This window comes from Netta rufina (genome assembly GCF_964035555.1).
Source record: "Netta rufina genome assembly, chromosome: 4".
Taxonomy (NCBI): Eukaryota; Metazoa; Chordata; class Aves; order Anseriformes; family Anatidae; genus Netta; species Netta rufina.
Window position 1 is genome coordinate 33147833 of NC_140127.1, and position 27030 is coordinate 33174862.

A 27030-nucleotide genomic window follows, 5' to 3' on the forward strand; every position below is an offset into this window, starting at 1 on the left:
TATTTAAATGCTGCTTCTGCAACTAAGCAAATACAGCAGAAAATGCTGCCGCCACCCTAAGGTTTTTAGGAAGATAAGAATGGGGATGCGAATCAAACTTATAAATTGTTTTAAACTATACTATGGAAAGAACTAAGCCTAGCTTCACTTTTTTTTTTCTTCACAGCATGACCTTTCTGAGAAACCATAGATGTTGCTTGGTTGCAACATCTTTGCTTGAGCAGTTAATAAATGTATGAAATTATTAAATTGAGGAAAAAGATGAATTAGTTTTTCAGTGTTATACCAAATTGCATAAACTTTATCAGATACATTGATGGTTCTTTCCTAAATAATTTATTGCCCCACCCTGGGATGAATTTTACAGAATACAGTTTGTCAAAGTAAATTAAAACTAGCGCACACACACACACACGCACATTGTATTTGGGATTTGGGACAAATACATTGCCCTTCCACCCCCCAGCTCATCCTTGTTTTACTGTACCTGAATTGGATACTGGTTCAAAAAAACATTAAACTCTTAACAGAAGTATATCTGAACACTGGCTTAGATATGAACAAAAGTGTAAAAATGCAAGAGGTAGCCCAGCATCAAAGTGATTGTGGTGGTGTTGTTTGGGATGTGGCGACTAATAGGAAATATACAAAGTAAGTTCCTTTCTTGTTTGTGCAGAGGGCCAAGATGCATAGCACGATTTGAGTATATTGGAGACCAGAGAGATGAACTCAGTTTTTCAGAAGGTGAAACTATTATCCTTAAAGAATATGTAAATGAAGAGTGGGCCAAAGGAGAGCTTAGAGGCGCGTCTGGAATTTTCCCCTTGAACTTTGTGGAAGTAATTGAAGATCTGCCTGGAACAGGTATGACTATGTTAGCAAAAATCTTCAAGAACGTGGCTTTGTACTGTACATACATAGGTGGTATAGAAGGATAGAGTCCAACAGGACAACGCATGTGGAAAAGAAGTGGAAAGGGAGATGAGAACAATCAAAAGAAATACTAGGACTTCTTAAGAAGTTATTCTTAATAATCATTTTGAATGTCTACATCTGCTCTCATTAGTACATTTTGAGTAGTCATTGCTACTGTTCTAACCTGTCCTTTGCTACATAGGTACAGGAGCCGCACTGAAGAACAAGGTGGAGGTTTCTTCTTCCCTTCCTCAGGTAATACAGCTTCACAGGCAGGGGCCAGAATTTACGTAAAGTTTCCATAGATTTACATAGAATTTCTATTACAGTGTCATATTAGCTGCACATCTTTAAACTTGAATGCAGTACAACTCCCACAGCACATAACGATGCGTGGTCACATCTAGAAGTCTGACGGTTGCTCTTAATTCAATGTGTAGCTTTTGACAAGTTAAAATTTGCAACTTTTTTATCCTTTGTGCTTAAGCAAGTTGTTAGTTCTGTTTTGAGTAGTGTTGCAGTGGGCTAATTTTGAATTTACTAATCCTAGCCTCTGCCACCAGTGATAAAAAGGAATGCCTGTAAGCTTAGAGGAAATTATGTAGTAATTGCTGCTATGCTGTTCTAGCCTACACCTTCACCAACAGCTGAATAGTATGAGAGAAAGTGTGCATACCCACATCTTGTACACCAGCGTTCAGGAGCTTAGTGCTGTTGCTTCTATTCATGCTGCTGAAATTAATGCATTTCTTTTCACTTGAACAGAACAACAGACACTCAGTGGAGTGGTGTGAAGCACTTCATGATTTCACAGCAGAAACCAAAGACGACTTATCCTTCAGAAAAGGAGACTACATCCAGATACTGGAACAAGTAGATTCGGAGTGGTACAGAGGAAGGCTGAATGACAAGGAAGGGATTTTCCCAGCAGTGTTTGTTCAGATCTGCTCAGGTACAGTGCTCTACTATATGACAACTCATTATTCCTTAGGCTCTGATGGTAACGATTTCTGGGAGAACCCAACTCTTCCATTGCCTTAAAAACCATATGCCGCTACAGTCTTTAACATCCTAAAGCTAAACTAAGTGTTGAACCACAGTCTGAAATAATGGCAGTATATTACTCTAGTCATATTCTATCTGCACCTAAACTGTACTTTCAACCATTTCAGAATCTGTATTGCTTCCCAAATTATTTATTAACTAATTTAGCTGTCTTTACCAGGAATTCAGGTGTATAAAAAGGGAGGCAGCTTCTCCTGCAGCTAAAGGGAAATACCGCAGTACAACCAAAGATTTGGTATAGCTGTAAATAACTACTATAATTCTCTTAGGGAATCAAGAAATGACCTCTGCTTGCTCTCCTCAAGCTTCTGCTTAATCCTACAACCAATACAGTCAAAACCTTAACAGAGGACACAAAAGAATCACTTTTTTTTTCCCCCTCATAGCTGGCAACTAAAGCCATGAGTTAAACTTGACAGGAAATAAATATCACCTGTCTGACCAGTAGCACACAGTGAGTGCAGTTACACAACACTGCTGCATCTCCCGCTACACAGAAGAAAAGACAACTTTCATTAAGTTTCTACACTGGAAAGTTTGAGTAAATGGATTTTACTTTTAGCCCTTTTAGAAGGAAACCACAAGAATACGTTGGTGTTGTAAGATGAACTAGTGGCAGTAGAGATTTCTATTCCACTAGGAACAATGAAATTTGCCCACTATCAGTAGTAATAACAGTTGGGCACCCTGCAGCACACTCATAGGGGGGAAAAAAAAAAACAAAAACACACAAGAATACCAGGAAGTGTCACTGGAAACAATGATGTATTTGACTTGAATCCAAATAACCTGTCTTCTCCATGTTCTGCAGCCAGAGTAGAGATGTCACAGTCTCTAGGAGGGAAGAAAAGAAAAGCCAAAGCTCTTTATGATTTTCATGGCGAAAATGAAGATGAGCTTTCCTTCAAGGTAAGTGCCTCTTTTGTTAGCCCAATTTTTCAGAAGATTTTGTGGTCATAAAAAAATGCTAAAATAGGATTTATCCATAGTGAAAACAGGCTTGGAATAGCAACGAATCAAACTCCAGAAAAAGGCATAGCTATTAGCACATTTGATGAAAGACCTGCTCAAAACATTTTTTGTCCTTACCACAACTTGCTTCATACTGGCAAAATCTTCACAGAAGACGACACTGAGAAGAGGTCAGGAATTGAAGTCTTCCTCTGACTTATCTAATCCAGTAAATATGACGATACCAACACCTTTTTTTGTGGTATATTTGGTTCTTCATCATTTGTTAAGGCCAAGGGAGACTATTTTTTTGTCTGGAAAAATGGCAAGAAGATGATGTGATAATAGTAAGAGTGCTGGTGTTAGAGCAGTGATGTCTGTAGGGGACACCTAGTACAGCAAAATCTGAAAGTTTGGTAGCACAATACATAGTTGCCATGGGAGCAAGAGGAAAATGAAATACTTGCTGCAAGCCCAGATAATATGAAAAAGCACGAACATGAAACAGCATGCCCTTGTAGATTAAAACCCATGATATTTAGGTAACTGTCCTCAAAAGCAAGTTTCTGAGAAACAACAGACTTTCACAGCAGGTCCAAAATTGCATTTATCAGCTGGAACACATTATTTTTAAAGTTGGCAAAGTAATTAGTTTCTGCATTAACAGCTTGCCATACTGAAAGGACAGATGAGTCTTTAAAGCAGAAGAGAACTGAGGTACTGGCAGAAAGGCTAGACTTACGACAATACTGTGGACGTAGGGCAGGATGATGAAAATAGGAACAAGGATCAAACGCAGAAGATGGAGTTTATTTTAAAGGCCATGCTGAGCCACTTTGATGATTGCAGCCCTTTTGGGAAGTTTCCAAAGGAAAGAGAAAAGTTTCCAAGTGCTGGGAATCACTGGGACTGAATTGAAAGAAAAATCTTTGAAGCGTTTGAAGGAAATAAACCAATCACAGAGCAGGAGCACACACAATGAATGAGGCAGCAGCCTGTAGGCCATCTCGCTGGCATACCTACCCACCTTTAGACCTGCAGCAGCACAGGAAGTTATCCAGCAGTGCTACTTTCTCCTTCCAGGAAGCGGTGATTTTTCAAAACAGGACCAGTATTTACCCTCAGAGAAAGTTCAGCAAACATAGTTTCAAAGAAATGTAACAGGAGAAGAGAGGCCATCTCCTACTGCCTTTTGGCTTGATTGTAACTGCTTCTGAATAACGTGAACTATGCATGCATTGCTGTTACCTGGTAAGCTGTCCCGGCTCACGTTACTCCTTCTCTTACAGGCAGGTGATATCATAGCAGAGCTGGAATCCGTAGACGAGGACTGGATGAGTGGAGAGCTGCAAGGAAAAGCTGGGATATTTCCCAGGAACTTTGTTCAAATTTTAAGAACACCATGAAGTGTTGCCTGTCTTTGTACTCCCTATAAGCGGGAGAGAATGTTCTCTAGCCTGAAGGCACAGCAAAAACATCGACGTATTTTGACTATCAATGTTTTGCACTACTTTTTCTAGACAGTCATACGAGTATCTTGAAGTTAAACGAGACAATTTTAGTCTTTTGTGACTGTGTGTTTAGCCATGCTTCATGAATGCTCTGAGAGCAAATGCAAGCACGATTTTTAGTGGTTTCCAGCTAGGGAAATACTGTGGTGCAGCACCATTTTAACTTAAACAGCATTCTGCTATGTTTACTATCTGGTATTACATTTGTCATGCACAACGTCTGCATAAAGTAAGCTTCCGTGGGCTTCTTTTAAAACTGTTTAAAGAGTTGTTTTTAATATATAACTACAGCACTCAGTATGTAGATAAAGTTTGATATTCAGGTTTCTTTACTGCTTGACTTCCACATTAGCAGTAGAATCCACTTGTTTTTATGACTTAGAGGACAAGAAATGTAACTTATCTCATAGTAGAAAAATATCAAATCTAGAACTGGTAAGAGGGAAAACTCAAGCAAATCTTTGTTAACTGTTCCCCTAAAGCTGCTCATATGGGAAGATCACAAAACACAGGTATTTTGCCTCTTAACTAATAGTATTTAAATTGGTATGAACTATCTTAAACCTCTTCTCCCTTACCCTAAATCTTTTCTAGATAGAGCTTTAGTTGTTCGACTACCCCGTTCTTCTTTAAGTGCCACCCTGCCCTTCTGTCCCAGCAGCAGTTAGCCGTGATGGACAGCATTTACTCAGCTTTCTCAGCCCCCCTCGTGCAGTAGCTGCTCTATTTCAACTATTTGCCCCTCCACCCCTTTCATGTAAGTGGAAAGCCAGTCTTCACTCAGTCTGCATTTCATTTGTCACTCAAGCACTGGAACATACTTCAGTAACACTATTCCTCTCCTTAACATGAAGGATATTATACAGCCTTGGTTTTAGCTTTCAGCAGACGCGGGATTAGTTTTCAGTTTGTTACCACGTACCAGCTATACTGAGCACCATTATAAATGGTCTGTCGAGGCCTTAAGGAAAAAATGTCTGGCAAACTGGTACATCAAGAAGCTTGAACAAAATCATTTAGTAAAAAGCAGCGGTGCGACTTGAACAACAGAAACTGAGACAGACGTGACTGCAGGAGCTGAGCCGGCTGGCAGTAAATTCCTTTTTGTGACACTTGCCTTCTGACAAAGTAGTTAAACACGCACGCCTTGATAAGCCACTAACCTCTGCCTGGAACAGGAAAAATAAAGTGTTGAAGCCAGCCGGAGGGGGCAGCTCTCCTCCCCGCTCACTGCACCTTGGTTCCCATTGCAGCAGGCAGACAGCAGGGAGCGGGTGCACCCTGTCAGGGCAACTGGCCAGGGCTTGCCTGAAGTGAACACGCAGGGAGCACGCAGCGAGCACGCAGCAAAGCACCGACACAAGGACCCCAGCACTCGTTTGCTCTGCAGATTTCACTGTGATGCTGCAGTACTCGCAAGTCTGGACGCAGGCTTTAGCACTCCAGCGTTTTTTCTCTAGAAGCTTCACAAATGTGGTGTGTAGTTAAACTTGTCACCGTCACGCAGCTAGAGGATGAAGATCACAAAGCTTTTGAGAGCTGAGAACTGGATTTTTACTTTCATTAAAGGGGTTAACATTGTAACAATAATTGTAAATCATGCACTGTTTCAGAAGAATGGAAATGTGATTGTTTCTACAGCTGTTATTGATTTTTAACATCCCAACGAGCCTATCCAGATCTGTGGAATTCAACTTCAACCTAAGTCCACCTCTGAGAACAACTCATCCCACTCTCCAAGCTCTCCTACCAGGTGCTAAAGGTTCTTGTTTATTCAGATAGAGCAGCCTTTTCTTTATAGGTCTCCGATTAAATGAATATGAGAGATTCCTGACTTTTCAACCATGAACTTTCAGGGGACCACCCTATTAAACAGGCTTCTTGCACCATGGCCTGTGCCCAGACAACTCCTGAACCTCTTGCAAGCAGAGCACGGGGAGAACAGCAACAAAGCCACCCCCAGAAGCAGAATAGCAGTCCTCAGAAAACACATTTAATCCTAGCGATGGTGGATGAGTCCAAAGCGGATGATGCTTGCTTGCTGTTTGTCTGGCAGTTTTCTAAGATTTTGATACAAGTCTCAAATTAGAACGGATTTCTTTTATATTTTTTTCAGTTTCCTCACCCTCGTTTCTATAACTGTGATATAGACCATTTTTGTTTTCTAACTTCCATGGAATGTTTAAAGTCAGTGCCTCCCAGTATGTCAGACTGCTCTTCTTTCCTATCTCCTCCGAGTGACGCAGGGAAGAGCAGCAAAGCCTTACATTCAGTGCAAGGAGTGCCACCTAAAGGCTGTTTACATTATTGCAAACACAAGCTATTAAAAGTCAGATAAAGATGGTTGGCTTCTACAGGAAGGGATTTTCTTAAGACTTGATGCCTGCTATCACCGTGAAACTGCATACAGATAATACAATTCCTAAGGTGTACAGTACATAATTTGCAGAAAAGCAAGAATGAGGTTGAGCACACATCTTACCTGCAGTGTAGTAGCAAATTTCAGCTGTAACCTTGGAATTCAGCCAGAGCCCCATGTGTTAGTCTAATAGAAAACGTTTTGATAAACAAGGCTTTTATTGTTTGCCCCACCCTCTGGAACTATCTTCAGGAAGGAGACTGTTCTGTGTACAATTAACCGTGTGGTAAATAAATCTTTGTTAAGTCCGGTAAGTTTGTTATGGTACCTCTGTAAATTAAAAATGTATTTAACCAATAAATTTTTATAATTAAGTCGTGACTGCAATTTTATCACGTTATGTTGCACAGAGCTGACTCTCCACTTGAGATGAGTTTTACAGATGCTACTCTTGCTCATACATTTAACCCACCCACCAGCAAAAAAAAAAAAAAAAAAAAAAGCAATAAAAATTGCAAAATTGTATACCTACAGGAGCAGTTCAAGGCCATCAGAGAACCCTGAGGGCGGTTCCAGTTGAGTCAAGCCTTTGGACTCAGGTACATTTCCCACTTCTCACCTGCAGAACGCCTGGCGCTGCTACCTGCAGCAACCAGCCGGCCTCACGGGGTATGGCACAAGACAGCCATGCTCCGTGACAAGACCTCGTGACAATGACAGAGGCTGAGCCTCAGCCGTCAGCAATTGTGTGTGCACTTGGTATTCATACACCAGGACTTTTCAGCTGAAATTTTGTACGAAGAATACAGTAGGTGCACAAGAGTTCCCTTTCTGCTTACTTTTGTACGTTTAAAGTTATTTCAAAGCATACATTCACACTATATGTTAATGCTACAAAAAACGAAAAAAAAAACATACACACAAAGCACTGCTTTTTGAAAAACTGGAAAAGCAAGTTTTTGTTCTTTCCTAAGATGCTCTTGCAGTAGCCCTCCTGCAACAGCTAAAGGACAATGTAACATGATAAAAGGCGTTTTTCACAAGCAGAAACAGTATCCAGGCTTTCTAAGTCTCCTATTATAGATGAGTACAGGCCAGTTCAGTCACAGAGGATTTGTTTGGTGGAATTACTGCTAAGCAGAGGAAATACTAACAATTTTTTTTATTGGAAAGCTCTGACAGATCTTTGCCCTAATGCAGGACTTGACTATACGCATATACATGTACACATCTGCACTAAAACAATTGTAGGTTCAAGGTTCAGTTTTTCAGCCTTGCAACATCTACTCCAAACCCTGGTTTGTTTTTCACTCCAGTGAGTTTTTAGTTTTGCTGGAGAAGTGAAGAGGAATTGGTTCCAATCTATGGCTTCACAGTATCAGTCCCTACCTAGGACTCTTGGAGAACTACAACTGCCTCCTGAAGCACTACACCAAACCTTACAAAACTCAGCAGCTGCCAGTAAGCACTATTTAAGATGCATTTTCAACAGCACAGAAAAGCAAAACAGAGGAAAGATCAAAAGCAGCACTCCCCCTTAGTCCTGTTTCAGTGTCAGCTTTGCGTACTCACTACCCTTCTGCTACCAAACTGGAAAAAGAACAAGGATGCCTGTATTGGCCAACCAAGAAAGGTAAGTTACTCAAGTATTAGGTCACAGACTGTAATCCCTCTCATTATTAAGATTTTGTGTATAAATACGCAAATATTGCGGATGCTCTAGTGCTTTATTTACATTACTACTTCCAGTAAAATTCCTCAGACCTGAGTTCCCCACTTAGTAAATCTACAGGTGGCAATGCCGGGTACTTGGCATGGTGTACAGCTGGGAACTCACAGGAGTAGGAACAGAGGAAAGGGAGGCAGAAGTGAGCACCCTATCACATCCCTTTCAACCAAAGATCTGTACGCCCATTAAGCTTTGAAGAATCGCATCATATTCCGAGTGTCTCCCACACCTACCTTTGAGTCAAGGCAAACTATTTTAACTTCCTTTCATAATCTTTAGTAAAAAGCTAAAAAGCGTTTTCTTGTACTTACTGGCTTAAACTGGGCACCTCTGCAGCAGTCTACATGAGTTCCAGTCAGGAAAACAAAAATCCACTCAGAGCCTGTGTATGTTTACTGCCTACCCAATTCTGGGCTGGGAGCCTTTCTGTGACAGCATTTAGAGTGCTTTATCCCTGACAAGTGCATCTTAGACCTAAGCAGGAAGCCCCACATCATCACCACACTGAATCACACCAGTCCTTGAAAGACTGTGAATCAGCAAGCCTTCTGTTTACTGAAAGCTTTCTAATTGCAACCTGAGGTTTTCTACCATTAGTAAAAAAAAAATCCCTGCCTTGTTTAAAGCCATGTACCTCACAATAAAACATCCCAAGTGCCCCATTCACATACTTTTAAACAGAAGATGGGAAATAAAAGGCCTAATTCTTCCTGTCACAAGCTTGTACTCAGACCTATGAGAGTATCAAACTTAAGCACTCACCTGCATTTCAAGAATACAAAAATCAGTGCAAGTACTCTTAAATGATCTGCTGAGTAATTTAGGTGCTTTATTTAAGAAAAAAAAAAAAAACAGATCATTGCCTTTTTACAGTAGAAACACCCCCGTCTCCAAGTTCCACAGGTTTCTCAAATGTGATTAGTAACCCCAGTTCTGACTGCAGGTGAATTACACGCAACCCTACTCTCAAGCATATTTTTCATGTCTACACTGCTTACAGCTCTAACACTACTTCCATAATCAAAATGTCAACTTTCATTTAAAAAGATGATCACTTTTGGTATCATAAAAGTTATCTACCTCATGAGAGATCATATCAAATAAGTTATCACCAATATGTTTAAACACATATATAATTCTGACGTTGACTAGTAAACCCAGAAGACTCCCTTATGATATTCTGAAACAAAAGTTACACTTACAGAAGTCAACACTTCTAGACACATCCACAAGAATTTCTTTTGTGAGGACCAAAATTACTGGGAAAAAAATGCGTAGAAACGTTAGCATTTTATTTTCAAATAGCACCTTTCAAAAAGGACAAACCGCCTTCTTCCACTTACCTTGCAACACCAGTCTTGAAAAACTGATCTCCAAAACAATCACTTCTTCCTTTTTAAACCAAGGCAGTAGACGTTTACTGCATTAAAAAAACAATCCGCGTCCAGTACCAATATTGTCTAGCAGCAATACAGGCAACCAAACACTTATTCCGTATAATAAAACTTTTATTTTTGGTCAATTTGTAGTTTTAGACGGACTCTTGCACAGGCGGCTCATATCCATCAGCTCGTTCTACTTTAGCACCTGCCTCATCCCCAGAAGGCTTCCCGGCACCACCACCTTCACCATGCAGTTCCATCAGCTTGCCCACTGCAAGGAGATACAACAGTGAGATACACCCCTGTTTAAAGCAGTTTGAAGTTACCCAACTGCTCACTGCATACAAATTAAACCACCAGAACACTGAACATAGGATCAGCTCCATTCCAGCAAGTGCGTGCAAGGAAATGATGCTGAATTAACTGACAGTCAGACAAAAACAGAAGCCAGCAGTGGAGTAAGGTACAGCCACGTACGTTCTTACGGTTCTAAGAACCTACTACATTTCATGGGAATGTCAGAAAATGGGGAAATTAAAATCATCCCGTGTCATCTGGGACCGAAACATTTTGTCATCATTCATTCCCAAGCCAAAGCCTTTAAGCACCCAGTTTCAGGCAAGAACTTTAAAAAGCTCCAAACTAACCACTGCTTGGCTTCCAGGCCTGAAAGCTAGATGTCTGACTAGAAGGGCAAGCCTTCACTACTACACCTACATAATCTTTTGATGCTGCTTTCGTGTATTTTTCCCAAAGCAAATGCATATTCAAGTGTTTTGCCACCCCCCCCCTCTTAAAACTTGGGACGTGATTAGTAATCGACTTACATTCAAACTTGGGCTTCTTCAGCATCTTGACTTTGCGGACATAGACATCGTGAAGCGGGTAGATGGACTGGCAGGCCTTCTCTATGTCTTTGCCAATGCTGTCTGGGATCCTGAACAGTCAGAGCAGTGATACAATGTTAAAACTCTGCCTGCTTCCTCATCAGCAACATGCACAGTAAGTAATTCCTTAGAACACATAACATTCGACAGGATCTTGCATCTGTACTACCTTCACTCTCTGGCAATTTGGGTAAGCATGCTTTGATTATAAGATGTTATCTTCCTTGCAATGTTAGCAGGAATATAGAGCAAGCATGGCCACGAAGAGACCAAGCCTGCGATCTAACTTCAGGCAGCAAACAGTATTTTGGAAGATGTCACAGGAAGAAACCAGAACATTCACAACCTGAAGTGATCAGAATTACCACTTTGGTCTTTAGAAACATGAATCCAAGATCTCTGGAGGGCCTGATTTTACATTTACACTAACGTGAAATGATGCAGGCTGACAGAAATGATGCAGAGAGTGTTCAAAGCAAATGGCACCTCAGCTCTTCGGTGCCAGAGACACACCTCGCCCGATCCCTGCTGGTCAGTCAGGGAAGCACCGGCCCCCAGTTAGCGCTCAGTAACTACCAAACAACTATCGGTACTGCAGCCAAGGGAGGAAAACCATCAGAGCTTACAGCTTGTTGACAACTTCTTTCAGGTCGTTGGTTTGGACCTCTCGGGTCATGATTTCCATCATCTTCTTGCGAATCTGCCTGACCTGCTGGTGCTGGGCGTAAGAGGTCTTGCGGATTTGGTTATTGCGCTTCTTCGTGAAACCCACGCAAAAGAGGCGCAGCAGGTAACCATCGGTAGTTTTGACGTCAACATGGGCTTCGATCATTGTCTGGAGAGGAGGGGGAAAAAAAAAAAAAAAAAAAAAGGAGTCAAGCACCATCACCCCAACAGGTTCATTTACACCTGCTGGTACCATTTCCATGACTGCTTTAAAACCCACCGGTAGCTGCCTCCTCTTCCTAAAGAGGACAGCAACCCCGCAGAGCTCGTTCCTCACGCACCTGCCACTTTTTGACCATGGAACACATTTTATCCCGGGTGAGGTCCATTCCATGGAAGTTGGTCAGACAGTTCTTGCCCTGCACGTCCTCAGTTATCAGTTTAAATTTACGGAAGGCAACCTCGTCGTTCTGCAGATCAGCCAGACTCACTTCAAATACACGACCCTTCAGTCCATCAGAGGCAATTTCTGATTAGGGAACAAAACAATACACCTTTTATTAATATTAGAGAAGTATTGCTCAAGTCAGACACTCAACTTCCATCTGATCTTTTCTAGTAGCAGGTGATGCCTCCAGCTTCGTTGTTTTCAAGTTTAAATGCATCTTGAGTAAGACCAGATCAACTCAACCAAGTACTGTCACTTGTTAAACTGAGCAATCTTTAGGTAAGTTACACCAGATGCTGAGCACAAACACTGCTATACTATAAATTCCAGTATGTGTGTATTTTTTTTTTTTTTCAAGCGGGAGAGGCTACGAAGTATTTTAAAATACAATAATGAAAAAAAAGCCACGTGTACTTATGAGAGATGAAACAGTAACAGGTATTGAGCACAGTCAGGTTGTTTCACACCCCTGCCTCTAACAATTAGCTATTTTAACGTCAGCAGACTCATTCTTAGTTTACAGTAACCCTAATTTTACTATTTCACATTACACATCTTGAAATAATGATTACCTTCATAACTCAGTGCAAGCAGGAGATCATAAAATAACTTTTTAGCTGCCATTCTACACAGCTAACCTTCCAAAAACACTGTTATTTCTATCCAGAGCTCTCTGCATTCCTAACAGAGGCTCCCTATTCCTCAGGTGTGTAGACCAGATTAGAAGTAACAAACAAACAAAACTTTACCCATTCTACATATGCTGCTGTTAAGTTTGAAACTCCAGCTCTCAACAAAGATCTCTTAAGTAAAGGCTTTGAATTTCAACCCCTCCTATGACCCTGTTACAAGCAGGGTGCCGTGCAACACTGTCTCCACATCTCGCCTTCTGACATTCAAAAGGATCACTTAACTTTTGTCAAATTCACCTGGTCACAGCAGCAGCCCATCAGAAACTTCAGCCTTGTCTTTCTGTAGCACATCCGCAGTTTGGTACTCTTACAGAAACAAGGGCTGTGACTTACAGCTAACTCCCTCACCGTCCCCCCCTTTTTTTCTTTTTTAATTCCAAGTTCATAATTGCAACAAGCAAAAACTGCTTGTCAGCAGCTCTCTGACGGAGTCCCATTTGCATGTCCCACATGGAGCACGCAATGCATGTGCTCTTCCAAGCAAAGCCGCGGTACTCACTGGTTCCTTGAGTCCTGGTGACAAGCGTCTTCCCGATGTTTCTGATGTTGAACATGGCCGGCGCCTTGACATCGTACCAGTCCTTTTTGGAGAACGGGTCCACCCTTCGTTGGGACAGAGCAGAGGCAGCACTCACTCTCCTTCCTTGATCAGACCCGGCCGGCACAAGCTCCCCTCTCCCTTACGGCCGGCCAGAGGAGGCACAAACCCCGCAGACACCCGAGGGGCCGCCGAGCCCCAGCCCCGGCCTCGGGCCCGGGCCCAGCCGAGCACACGCCACAGGTGAGGCCCAGGCCCGGGCCCGCCATGACAGCAGCCGCCATCCGCCGCCATCCACCCCCATCCGTCACCATCCGTCGCCATCCGTCGCCATCCGCGGTCCCCCGCCGCCCCTCGGCCCTCGTCCCGCCCCGGCCGTGCCCCCTGCACCCCCCCCCTTGCCCTTACACTTTCTTCTTGGCGCCCTTCTTGCCGCCCTTGGTGAGCCGCTTGTTCTTGCCGACCGCCATCGTGCCGGCCCGCCCGCCGAAAGGCCGCCCGCCGCTCGCGCGAGACTTTACGAGAGCGCGCCTCGCGCGAGACCCGCGGCGGCCGCGCCCGCCCTCGCGAGAACGGGGCCGGGGCCGGGGCGGGACCTCCCGGCCGCCCCGCAGCGCCCCTGGGTGCGGTGGGCGCTGCCCCCTCAGCGGGCTGTGGGTCGGCTGCAGCTGCCTCGGAGCAGCCTGCTGTGTGAGTTAGCAGGTCACGGCGCATAATCGCAGCAGCTCCCAGCTTCGTCATGAATAGTCAGCTCCCATTGCCCCTCGTGCACTGCAGGGCACGGTGCCGTGCCTCACAGAGGGCACGTACTGCCGTGTGTATTCCACGCACTCCATCCAGAGGCACTTACTTTTCATAAGTCTAGCAAAACCCATAAAAACCCAACCTAGAAGCTAAGGAAGCACACACAGCGTGTGATCCCAGCCCCCCAGGCTCTGGCAGTCACGCTGCAAGCACAGTAATTAATACTACGAGCTGCTCTGGCTGGTTTCTCAGTAGTTCGCATTACACGAGAGATGTCTGAGGACCAGCTTAAAGCCCTGTGAGCGCAGCTCACTAATTCCTTGACTTCCCTCTTCCTGCTTTCACATTCTTCCACTCATCAACCAGAGCCACACGCTGAGGACACGGGAAGCACACCCTGCTACGTGGTGGGGAGCCCTCCTTCCAGCAGGGTGCCCGTGTGGTAGCTTCAGCTGCAGCGTGGGCTCGGTCCCACACCAGGTGCCTGCACATGGGGCACAGGTGCTCAGCAGATCAGGGATCAAACCACCCGGCTCTCAGGCAACTGCTACCCCCAGACAGCAGCAGGAGCCCTGCCTTGCCTGTGGTGGAGGATCCCAGCTCCGTCCCTCTGCAGCGCTACAGCTGCTCGCCGGCAGCAGGGCTCTGAGGCTGGGGCTTCTGAATCTGTTCGGAGTCGTGAGTTACAACATGTCCAGGGTAATAAAAATCCTGCGCTTGCGAAGGGGTAGTTGTCAGCCACACAAAAGCCATCTGTTATGTTTTACAAATGAAACCAGAGCAGCAGGCACAGTTCTGATTACTTCATCAATTTCTTTCACGCTAGCCTGGAATTTCATCTGCATGCCTACAGCAACTGGATTCCATCAGCAGCTCACACTATCAGACAGAGAGCTTAATCAGACGAAAGCAGACCTCCTGCTTACTACCTCTTCTGTAATCAGGCTTCAAGGAAAAAAAAATAAAAGAGAAAAATGAAAAAACAACAACAGAACACTTCAGGTTTTTCTCCTGAATGTCAGGGAAAAAGACCCCCAACATGAGAAGATGAAGCCTCCTTCTCCAAGCTGTAGGACTGCAAGAGACTCTTTCCTATTTTCCTGCGTTGTCGGCACATTGTTAATTAGGATTCCCTGCTGCAGATTGACTTAACTGCAAAATCTCACCTGCACAAATAAAACACCTCTTCTAGTTCTGGAAATTGTGCATCTCCAGAGGACAGCTTTTGAGGTTTTCCTAGACGTTTCGCAGTGAGATACCACCGATAATCTGTTCACCTGTCAGTACTTGACTTGCCCTTGTTTTGCCCTGCCCAGCAGCTGAAGGCTTTCTCCACTCAGAGACTCCCATACACAAAAAGATCAGCAATTTTATTCCTTGGTACTTCCCTCCTAAGTGAGTTTGGAATCAGCTGTAAAGGAGAGGTGATCCGTGAGGCAGAAACAACAACAAAAAAAGCAAAATCAGTGGAGCCTAACAAACAGGGTAGGAAGCCCACTAGAAAGAAGGTCACACTGGATCAGGTCAATTGCCCTGGCACTTCAGCCTGATGCTTTTGCCCAGTATTTCAAACAGACAATTGAAAAGGTAAGCAAATACTTCAAAAGCCTCTAGCAGTCAGAGCAGCTGAAATGTTTACAGTTCTTTTCTTCTCTCTTTACACATTTTCTTTAGGAGGAAGTGACCATTTAACCTTGATCCAACTTGGAAACTAGCCCTGTTTTGAGCAGGGATCAGGCTAGAAGGCCTCCAAAGCCCCTTGCATCCTAACTCCTTCTGTGACTCTAGACTGTGCCAAACAGGAAGCTTCTTTTGGCCCTTGATTTTATGCCTCAACACAATTTCAGGCAGTTCCAAAATGGAACAGATTATCTATCAACTCCAAACTATGTCATCAAGAAGCATTTTCACCCTCCTTTCCCACCTTCTTTCACAATGAAAAGGGAATTTCCCTTTCTCTGTTTCCTTCTTAACTTGCACCGAGCTGTACAACTTCACCTGCAGTTCTGTAGCTGAGATGAAGGACCGGCTGGTTTTATTTCTTTTACAGTCACTTCCCTGTTGGCTGTGATAATTCAATTCAATGGGGTTGGCTTGCTCTAGTTCTTAAAAAGGGCAAAGATTTCTAAATATAGATATCAGAGAACAGTTCATTAAATCAAGCCTTGTCGTTAAGAGACTTCTTTTTTCCCCTTTAAGCATCCTTCACAACTGAAGTAGTCAAGGCAGAGGGCCACTCTTTACTCTGTTGCTATCGTGTTGCTCTAGGTAACAGGAAAAAAAAAAAAACAAGCACCACACACGACACAACAACAACAAATCAGTCAAGCTCTACAAGATTTCCCCTTGTGAAATCCTTTGTCCTTAGGGAATTTATTTTATTTTATTTTTAAATAACCCCACACATTGTTTTGCAGAGTTCTCTTTGCTTTAAGTAGCATTTTCCCCTCATTTTTTTTTTACAGCTATAGCTGGCTACACAAATACAACCTAGCATCCCACAAGCCCCTATGTACATTTGTAGTTAAGCAATGCTCCAAAGGTGTTTTTTTTTCCTTTTTTTTTTTTCTTTTTTAAATCAGAGCAAGAAAATTATTTCTCCAAATATAAGTTCTAGGAAATATCAAGTAACATTTCTATTCTCTGATCAGGCTGCAATTAAGAGCTCAGACATAAAAGTGGAAGAACGGGGGAAAAAAGGCAAACATAAGCTGAAGAAAATGGCATCCTTTCTGCTGAAACAGTTTGATAACTCTACAGGTTAAACAAACAGCAACAAAAAAGGGAAACAATTTATTTTGACTAAATTGCAGACAGCAGTATAGATTACCTGTAAGAAAACACTAGGCAAGTCAGATTCAAAATTGTTTGCAGTCTTTTACTGTAAATTATTTTATGGGTAGCACCACGAGGAAGTTGCTTTCTTCAGGAAACTTGCTGCTGCCAGCCTGTAACGTGAAGAGCAGCTCTGGCTTTAATGACAGAGGTCTACTTGTAACAGGAGGGCTTTGTGGCCAAAGGGAGCATTTGCCTCCTAGCATAAGGGACTGCAACCCCCACCTAGGGGTAGATGCACTTTCATAATTCAGAAGCGGGGACATTTTACGTTGCTCCCTATAAATCTTTGGAAACCCAGAGGAATCAACATTTCCTGTCTTCTCCTCCAGCTTTCTCTATTTCCCTTGAAACTGCTTAACAGGTTTGGGATTTCGTATCTGCCACCCTTTATTACTAGCCTTTGCAATCACATTCCTCAACATGAAGGGATTCTGTTGTACCCTTTCCTTCTAGTTTTAGAGGTATTTAATTATCAGAAACTTGCCTGTTCTCAGCTTCTCTAAACTAAATCAATCCCAAGCATTAGAAGGTTAGAAGAAATACACAGATTAGAAGAAAGAAGTTGCTATCCCTGTCACACCATGCAGATGAAATAAAGGGCACCTTTAAAGTGAGCTAATAGCACACAGCTCAGTTAACGCTTCAGGATATGACTTTCTTAAAAAAACGGACATGCAAGTCCTGTTCACTATTGTCCTTCCAGGTGTCCAGTCTGAACATAATGGAATTCTATTAATCCTGTTCAAGTGATCATCCTTTTTATAACACTTTCTTCTTGATAGATGCAAAAATTTTTTTAGAAATATATTCCAAAGGAGTTTCATCTTCCAGTGCCTCTTAAACAAAACAAAACACCACCACCAAAAAAAAATTCAGCAAAGCCAGACCCTTCTATACAATCCTGCTTTATATATGTATAGACCATACATATGGTTATTAAGTAATCAACAGAAACCATGCCTTTTTTTTTTTAAATATACGTATTTTAACTCACCAGGTTAAAACCCAAAGACCTACTCTAAAAATCTAACTGTAGTGTTGGGCCCTTCTTTCTGACCTATGCAGCCAACCTACTTAAACATGTTCAACTTCAGAACAGAAATTCTTTTTAAGAATCCAAGCAAATGCCTGTTTTAGTTTAATAAAGGGAAAACTCCAGAGACCTAGCTAGATTTTGTTGCTTTCTGTAACTGAGATTTTTTTCTAAGATGTAATATTTATGAATATACTGCATAACAAAGTATTCTTACATAACTTATTTATGTACTCATGATCGAGGAAGCAATTACCAGCATTTTACTTAGTATCGAAACCAGGAAGATTATTCTGACTAGATGTAAAAAGGCAATCTTCCCTTTTATTTTAGTTGTTGTGAAGCACACATAATACACACTGTTCCCAGATTTCCCTTTGCTTCTGCCTGACTAGCAGCACAAAGCGCAAGCTGTTTGTTTTAAATTCCCCTCTCCCATTCTCAGATAACTCATACAATTGTTCTGGCACTTCCAGGTTGGCGAGTTTCATTGACAAGATAAGCATAACTGGCATAGCAATAATAATATTAATTAAAATAAAATACTATAAAAAAGCAGAAACAACTCTGCATCTCTGCAGAGCTGTGATAGAACCTGAGGTCTTGCTTCCATGGCAAATTCACTTAGATTAATATACATAAAACCCTCCAGTGTAGGAAAAGCATTAGGGTTTGCTCTGTATAGCTCTTTTTACTTTTGTCTACAACAAGCAGTTATTCACGAATAGATTCATCAAGCCTAAATTTCATCTGCTTAGCTGTAATAGTTATCAGTTCAGGTGTAATTTAGGCAGAATATAGCATGTACTGAACGCTTTGCCATCAATGTTTATTCTTGGTGAAAGTATATATTTTTGTAGCACTGCTATAGCTTATTTTATGTTCTGCCTATGTTTTTGCTTCAATTACATTTATTTAGCTAGCTATAAGTATTTATACCAGTGCCTAAGTCTGGTTGCAAACAGCCGTATGCCTCATTTGACAATATTTTCCTTAGCTCCTTGGAATCGTGGTGGTCACACCAGAACCTCTGTGTTTTCCCAATTCCTTTGCATGAATACAGCTTTCTTCCTTTGCAGGCCCTCATTAATTAAAAATACTTTAAATATTTTGAATCCCACTGTAGCAAAACACTGTGGCATAACACATAAATTACTGAGAAAAAAACTACTGCTTGCACAGCTCCCCTCCAGCATTACTAACAACAGGGCAGCACGCTGTGCTTCCAGCCCCTCTTACCCTAGTGTTGTACTCACTGCAGCAGCAACCTTCTGCTCTTCTCTCCCTCTGCTCCACCACCCAGGCCTTATCTGCTCTCCCCTTGAAAATCAGGCCTTCTGCAGCTGCTTTAGGGTGGTGATCCCACACCATAGGGTGGGGAAGAGATGGTAGCATGGGGGTATTTTTGTATTGACCCTGCTTTTGTCAGTTACCAAAATGTACAGAGATAAAGCTGGGAATGGGGGCTGAGCAAGTTCCTAAGACAGGTACATACAACCATTGTGCCAGTTTTATAAGGCCATGAGAGCTGTGATTTGGCTCAAAAAAAGGTGTGATAATTATTTGTATCATGAAGTAAGTGATTCTGAAAAGGGCATTCTATGTAGTGGTACTTGTTTTATTATTTCAGATTATTTTAAGTATTCTATTTTGCCTGCTTGTTCTGCTGCTATAGCTGGTGTGTTTTTGTGTGGCTGCATTAGTTGCATGGTTTAATTGCAAAACATTGTTTCCTTGCAGGTACTTATTTTATTTGTTAGCTTTGATTGGTTTTTAAGTACAGTTTAAAACCACGTATATTAATTTGGGTCTTTAAGGAATGGTTGTATGCTACCTCTTAATTTTTACTTATGGAAATGAAGCAGGATGGGGGCCAAATAATTCCCGTGCTTTATAATTTTCTGCTCTTTTAGATTCCACTTCAGTGGACTACTCGGGCTTACTTCTTTGAGGACATTTACATGTGAAGTATTTGCATTGAGAAAAAACAATCTTTGCAATTTGCATTGAGAAAAAAAATCCCTCCTTTCCTCCCAGTTTTGGCTAAGCAAGTATATGTAAATAATTTATTATCAAGATTTATCTATTTGTTTCTATAATTTCTGATTTTGTGGGTATTTTCTAGAAGAGTTTGATATTTACCCATAATACTGGTAATTTTCTGCCTGTATTGACTTATTGACTTTTCCTGAAACTGTACTATCGGGCATCTTTTTTATACAAATTCTCTTTTTTTTTTTTTAATCTCATTATTATGCTTTTCTAAAAGCTCTGATTTTTCTCTGAAAGAGTATTTTTTTTTTTCAAAGCGTACTGGTGAAGTGAGTGAATATTTTCTTTATCAGTTATTCCCTATCAAATTTGCCTATGCTGCAGGTTAAAGTCTTTCTCCCTTGACTGCCAACTCAGCTATCGTTAATCATGCAATTTAGTCTGATGATAATTTATTCCATCTAATGATGCATGAGATGCAAAAAAGCCCAAAGGAGGAGTCTGTGGGAGTGGAAATTAGGAGGGAAAAATTCCCAAACCAAACATTGCCATCTTTTTTCCTTGCAAACTCAGCATATCTTTGCTGAAATTACTGAGACACCATGGAGCCCTGCTTTTTTTTACAATCTCTTGGTGGTGGAGTCACACTTTAAATCACTCTGCAAAAGCATGACTTAGTTAACACTTCATTATACGAGAAGGTTTCTACTATGCTGTATTTGGCAGAAAAATCTGACTTTTCTCATGCATTTTATCCATCATCCATTTCAAATTAAGAAAATAAAATGTGACATTAAAAGTTTTTGTCTAAAAGGCACAAAGCTGAATGTCTACTTATCTAATCACCAGTTGTGCTAGCTGGGCATTTTAAAAATATTAGAGATCAGGTAACAAAGATTTAAAAAAAAAAAATCACATAAATACTTTTATTTTCCTTGAAGGAATAAATATTTCAGTATAAAGCATTATTTAAAGAGTAACATTTCACCTCAAAGATCTTTACAATGTGGCTAGCTAAATGAATTCAGTAAGCAGAGAACAGGGTTGTTTGCTCAAATTAGGCTTTCCAAATTGTGATCTTCAGACTAGCAGCTGTCTGAAGTGTCAGAGTAATACACATGGTGCATACACGTTTCCAGAGCCAAACCATCCCTTTTACAGCTTGTGTTGAGGAGAGAGGAACCTGTAAAATATTTGAGGGTAGAAAACGGCGTAGGAAATCTGGCAGTCATAGGCTTAGTGGAAAATTCTTTTTCACAAAGCAGAAAATAGACTTAGCACTAGAATAATACCATATCCAGTTCCCAGCAACGTTCACACTCTTGTAGCACTGGGATTCAAGCCTGTATGAGTATGTGGATTCTTATGGTTATTTTCTGCAGCTGAATCCCAAGTCCTTTATTCATTTTTCCTCATATCCTTAAACAAGACTCCAAATTGTAATATTCAAATAGTGAGATTACATACAACTAAATAATAGCACGTATTTTAATTTTGTATCTTTTTATGATACAATCTTAAATTTACAGAGATTGTTCTGAAATGGATAATTACACTTGAAATTCTGTACTCTTATACAAAAGCGCTCATTCTATACCCTTATGTGGAACTATATTCAATAACTACATAAATACGGCATTGTCATCTAAATCCATCTAGCTACGCTTCCAGCAAATGTGAACTTTTACTTCTGAGTCTAGTCCTTTTTTCGATCTCTTTCAGCAAAATAGCATGTTCTAACTAAAGATAACTCAGTGTTTTTCAAGAGGCACAGGCTTATGCGGAAAGACTTCTCAACCCTAGACTATGGTCAGTAATAATGTGATATCCTGGCAAAGAAATTACAGAAATATTGTACAGGAAGTGGCATCAAGAAGTCATCTAGTCCACTTCCCCACTATAAATATTTTTAGTCACATCCATGTAACTTGTTGAACAAAGAATGCAATGAATGGTGTAGAAAATGCCTGCCACTCTCTTATTATGCATTTTCCATTAAAACAAAGGGATTTTTTTCCTATGATGTGAATGGGTACCTGAAAATATTTGTAAACCTCTTTTTTTTATATATCTGCCAGTTTTCACAATGAGAAAACTTTTAATAACAGATTAAAATACCCCTAATTTCGGAATATTACATTATACCTTTATAAACTACCTATACACGTTTAAAAACTACCAACAACAACAAGAAAAAAACAACAACAAAAAAAAACCACAGCCCTAAAAGGTAGCCTCTGGTCTGTTTTTCTTTAGAAAAATCTCAATCGATTCCATCTTTAAAATACTCATGACAGTGTAGGTTCTGCTTTGAAAACTGACATCCTCTCCGAGAAAACACGCACACACAGTAGTACATAAATTTCATACAACTGCTTGAAAAGAGAGGCCAACAGAAATGCAACAACTAAGTTTAAATTATGTTCAATTCCTATGTGTACATAAAAACTGCACGTAGAGTTTCTGGTCTCAGATGGAGAGGGCCCTGAGGCTGGCGTGTATGACTGATTCTGTGAAGTCACTGGGTAAGTTAGGTTGGAAAGGACCTCAGGACAGCGACTCCATGACCCTTCTGGGCAGTGTGTTCCTTCCAGTTCCTAACCATCTAACTCCATCCCTGCATACCCACAACACTTCTGTATCTACTGTGCAGCTCACCCCCACTTTGACCTCCGTACACTTCCTTTTTCTCATTTGAACCCAGGTTGGAGTTTCCCATTCAGCCAAACTGTCCTCCTGCTTTGTCCACCCACTTTCCTGTGCCTGTGCTTTCAGGAGGCTGGCCTTGAAGACTGATGAGCTCCGTGTGGCCCCTGCAGGGCACCCTCCCATGAGATGCTGCCTGCTAGCTCTCTGAACAAGCTGGAGTTCAGAGATTTTACTCTGCCATTGCTGCTGCTTCTCTCTGCTGCTTCTCCTAGCTGCCACATGAGACTACATCCATTTGCTTTCAGATTGTAAAGGTGGCATAAGCTTCTTCCTTATTTTTCAAAGTGTTGGTTTGTTTCAAGAAAAGAAAAAGATGATGAATCATTTGACATTTTTATGTGTGACTGTGCCACATGTGCTTATGAACTGGCAAAGAAGTGGCCCTCCAGAGCCAGAAAGAAATTCTTGGTTCTTCTTGAGACAAGATTACGGGTGCTTGTTTTTGTCTGAATGCTTTTAACCTGCCTATGGATTTCTACCACCCTGATATCTGCCAAGAGATGTGCTCTGACCCACTCACTGAGTTATAATAATCCCCAACAGTACTCCTCTAAAAATTAGGGTGTGTCACCCTTGAAGGGTCCTTACAAAAATTTCTCCGTATGCACAACTCTACTCATCTCTGGATTTGAGGATACATTTTATTTTAAATAAAAGGAGAATCAGGCAATAAACAAATGTACCTGGCTGAAATTGGCAAAGATAAAATAGGCATTTTGTCAAATATCACTTATTTGAAACTTATCTAAGTGACTGGTAAAGCTTTTAAAACATACTCAGTATTTCAGCTACTTACAGAAACATTGACTGCATGTTAGAAAAGCTTTCCTAACCTGGTTCCCCGATATAGCACGGATATCTGCATGCATTCCCTGGGCGGTTCTTCAAAGGGTGAGTTTCCAAGAGTTTCTCCATTTCTGGTAGAATCTGAAGCCACTGAAGATACCCTGATGAAGATAGCTGGCCAAATCGTGTCAGAAACTGATGCAGCTTAACTGACTCTGACTTCTGCAGAGCTACATTCACTTGCAAGGGAAGTAAGCTCTGATCCCTGAGATAAAAGCAAAATGTCAGGGAGGAAAGATCAGAGATACGTTTCAGACATTTCTGCTGAGGAGAATCAGTTATTTCAACTCTCCACTTTAAACTTGAACTGAGTAATGTTCTTGTCTACATTGCGGGTTTTCCATGGAGATCTCCCAGTTTTTTTGAAGGAATAACCAGGCTTGAGAGTGAATGGTCAAAGGTGGTGTTACAACATGTCAAAGCCCTTTTTTTTCACATTATAAATTCAGCTGCCTAGGAGGAAACCACCTCATGCCTTGGAGCATTTTAGGACAAACATTAATAATAACGAATTCTAATTGGTCGTTATTGCTTGAACAGAAAATATCAGATTTCATTTTCACCAGGAGGAAATGAAAATGTCATGTACTGTAATATGACAGGCATGGAATTTACAGTAGTGATATGTACTTGTAATTACCTTTATATGTGTAAATGCACACAAAGCAGAACACCAGGGAGGCCGTTTTACAACAGATTTAATCAAGAGAACATCTACGTCTCCTCATAAACTTACTCAACCAACTTTGAAAAAAGAATGGAGTTGATTAGACAGGTTAATGGGGTGATGTCTTTATAAATGACAGATGGCCATGTTAGAACAGAAAGTTGTTCACTCTCCATTTTTTATTTTATTTTACTTATGAGAGTATTTTACTATTTTTTTTCTTTTTACTTATGAAAGCATTGCTCATACATTTTTGATTAGCAATGGTTCACTGAAAAAAAAGCAATTTCCAGTGAAACTGAACTTTTAACTGGATGGATGTTGTAACCACGCTTAAGTGGCAATAATCAAAACTAAAATACAAAATGAATTTTATGGAATTCCAGGTCCTTATAAACATCCTGACCTCCCCACATTGGGTTGCAAATGGCAAAAAGTGCTTACAGATTTGCAAGCTCATAAGAACATAAGAAAGAAATGGGAACATGAAGAAGAAAGTTAACTTTTTTATGATAAAGGAAACCCATTAGTGATGAATTTGACAGAGTAATTAAAAAATTAGAAGTTAAAAAGACAAGAGTCTTAATTAAGAATAATTAAAAGTATTACCAGTGCCGCATTAGCTACACTTGGAAAAAAAAATCCACCTTGGACATAATGATTTTGCCTCAGAACTACCTAAGTTTTAGAATTTGGGCTAGCCTACATTGTTCATCTCCTTTCAGACATATGAGGTATCTGGAAGTGGATCCAGATACCAGAGTTAACTGAAGGGGGGCTTATAAGACCTCTGGTAGAGTGCTGTGGGGACCCTGGCCAGGTCTAAGGAGAACTGTGGTGCCTGAAGTAATTCTTGAAAGCCACCATTGCAGCAGCAGCTCCTGGCTCTTTTCTGGGCGTTAGGGCACTCAGTGATGGTCCTTGTGCCACTGCTGGCATGTGTGACAGCTCGTGAAGCTCTGATCTAAAGATTTCCCGTGCCTACTCAGCTGTTAGATAATCAAAGCTACATGATTATTTCTGCAACATTCTCCCACTTCTCCTCTTCTCTCACATGAGAAATGACCATTCCTAAATGGAGCAGAAATAAAGAAAATAGGATACGCACTGCTAAGCCCCTACTCTTTTTTTTTTCCCTTTTTTTTTCTTTTTTTTTTTCCTTCTCTTTCAGGCTTTGATTGTACCACTATCTCCTTTGGCATTTGTCAGTGTTCTGCAGCTCCTTCATCTGATGCAGACCCTTGATTAAAACAATCCTATTGAATATCTCTCTAGCCTCCAGACATGAATTTGAAAAAAAAAAAAAAAAGCACAAGGTCTGTGAGGAATGTTTTCTGTAGAAAATGTTTTCTGTAGATTTCTGTGTGAATTTAAGATTTATGACAAGCACTAAACTAAATTTTGAAAAACACTCTGAATCTTCAGGGTCTTTTTTAATTTCCCAGGACTGTAATGCTAGTGCAGTGAAACTATCTATACGTACATATGTGAAACTCTGCAGTTTCTCTCTCTGAACCTCTGCAGAATTCTGCAGCTGACACTAATGGAAGACAAGTTGACATAGTCAGGACAATGTGGCTGCAGCATATCAGAGAGTCTGGCTCAGAATTTTTGTGAGTTTTCTGAGTGCTAGCATATCACAGATTTAATTTCACTTATCTGTACGGATGCAAATCAATAGTTTCCATACTGGTGGCTAATCCTCATTAACAGAAATGGATCAGCTTATCTTTTAGGTTTGTGATTAGGTGGCTGGCAGCTGCAGATATATTGTTTTACCTTTCACTAGTAACATTATAATAAACAGGTTGGAGTGATAATTTTACAACATATTTAAGTCACTATGCAACTCAATCAACTTGTCCCACAGCTCACCCCTTATTAACATAGAGAAAACAAATTTCACACACGGTATTCATCTAGGTAATAGCCGTGACTGGCTTTGTGTACTGCATTGGCATTTCCAACAGGCTAATTGCAATAACGTCAGTAAAATCACTTATCAATGTGTTACCATCTGGTCAAGTGTTACCAAGCCAAAATGGACATAATGAAGTGGAGATTGTTTAGATCTACCCTCGCTCAATTAATTTCTTAAGTTCAAACAAAATTTAACCATGTACTAATACCATAGCCAACCCCTGCAGCTAGATTCCAGATTTTCTCCAGAGCTCCTATTTTCCCCAGAGTTAGCTCAATGCTCACAGCATTTTGCATTAGGGACACAATTTTTAAGGCTGTAGATGGTGATAACTGCATCAGCAGTGGATCTCTGGTTTCATAAATGTAGCGAGGATAGAATGAATGGGACTAATATAGAAAGGATTATGTGAAAGATTTGTATCTTCAGGAAAGACAGGGACTTCCACACTGCCTGATGCTTAACAATAAGCAACTGTTTTTCAGAACCTGGCTGCTTTGCAAGGTGGTCTGTTTAAGTGCCTTTAAAGGCAAAATACCATGGCTAATCTATTCAGACAATCCTCGATCACTTTAGCTTACAGTGATTTCATTAAGTAAATACATAGAAGAATTTTCCTCAGTACATGGCTATTACAACATGCTAATGAAAGAGACTGCATTTTGGGAGAGCCTGGTAAATGCTACAGTTTAAAAAAAAATCTTCTTTCTGCTTGCATTCCATTCCTAAAACTCACTGATTCCCTTGATTCTTTACTGCTCTGTATCGACTGTCTCCCTGTACACCTTCCCCTTGCCATTGATCCCTGCTTCTAATGCAACAATCTCTTAGTCTGCATTCCTTTTGCTTTCTGCTGTCCTCTGTTTAATTTGCCTCACTATTTTGAAACAGTTCCTCTCCTTTCCAAAACATGAAGACTGCCTCCTCTTTGTTTTCCTGCTTATCCTCCTACATACACCACTATGAAGTTTTCTCCCTCCAACAGAGCCTCCTCCTTATGAATCCTACACATGCATCTCTTCAGAGGGAGCTATGTTAAAAAGAAAATGAGATGATAAAAAAATAAAAGTAGTTATAATGTAAATGTTCAACATGAGCCAAAGCTAACATAACATCCAAAATATATTAAAATTATTT

The 27030-nt window shown here is 41.0% G+C and overlaps 2 protein-coding genes across 4 annotated transcripts in view; one reads left to right on the forward strand and one right to left on the reverse strand.

The window, feature by feature from the left end:
• SH3D19 (SH3 domain containing 19) overlaps positions 1-7127 on the forward strand; it is a 79119-nt gene extending 71992 nt beyond the window's left edge. For 2 of the 3 annotated variants that reach the window (XM_084285618.1, XM_084285616.1), the window contains exons 16-20: positions 677-864; positions 1118-1170; positions 1681-1867; positions 2792-2889; positions 4221-7127. In XM_084285618.1, coding sequence (XP_084141744.1) covers positions 677-864; positions 1118-1170; positions 1681-1867; positions 2792-2889; positions 4221-4337 — 643 coding nt within the window. In that variant the 3' untranslated portion in view covers positions 4338-7127. Of the gene's footprint in view, positions 1-676; positions 865-1117; positions 1171-1680; positions 1868-2791; positions 2891-4220 lie in introns of those variants that run through there. The other variant, XM_084285617.1, reaches the window with a different exon arrangement.
• Positions 7128-10017: 2890 nt separating this feature from the next.
• Positions 10018-13678, reverse strand: RPS3A (ribosomal protein S3A). Its single transcript, XM_084285918.1, has 6 exons — positions 13552-13678; positions 13105-13208; positions 11807-11994; positions 11426-11634; positions 10740-10849; positions 10018-10183 (listed from the first exon to the last, which is right to left on the reverse strand). The coding sequence occupies exons 1-6, from the start codon at positions 13611-13613 to the stop codon at positions 10062-10064; spliced, it is 795 nt and encodes a 264-aa protein (XP_084142044.1). The 5' UTR covers positions 13614-13678; the 3' UTR covers positions 10018-10061.
• Positions 13679-27030: the final 13352 nt, after the last annotated feature.

Coding starts and splice junctions, on each gene's coding strand:
- RPS3A (XM_084285918.1), bottom strand. CDS start 13,613: ATGGCGGTCGGCAAGAACAAGCGGCTCACCAAGGGCGGCAAGAAGGGC. Junction 11,635..11,806: donor CCATGGTCAAAAAGTGGCAG/GTGCGTGAGGAA, acceptor CCTCCTCTCCAG/ACAATGATCGAAGCCCATGT. Junction 10,184..10,739: donor GAAGAAGCCCAAGTTTGAAT/GTAAGTCGATTA, acceptor ATCTCCTTGCAG/TGGGCAAGCTGATGGAACTG.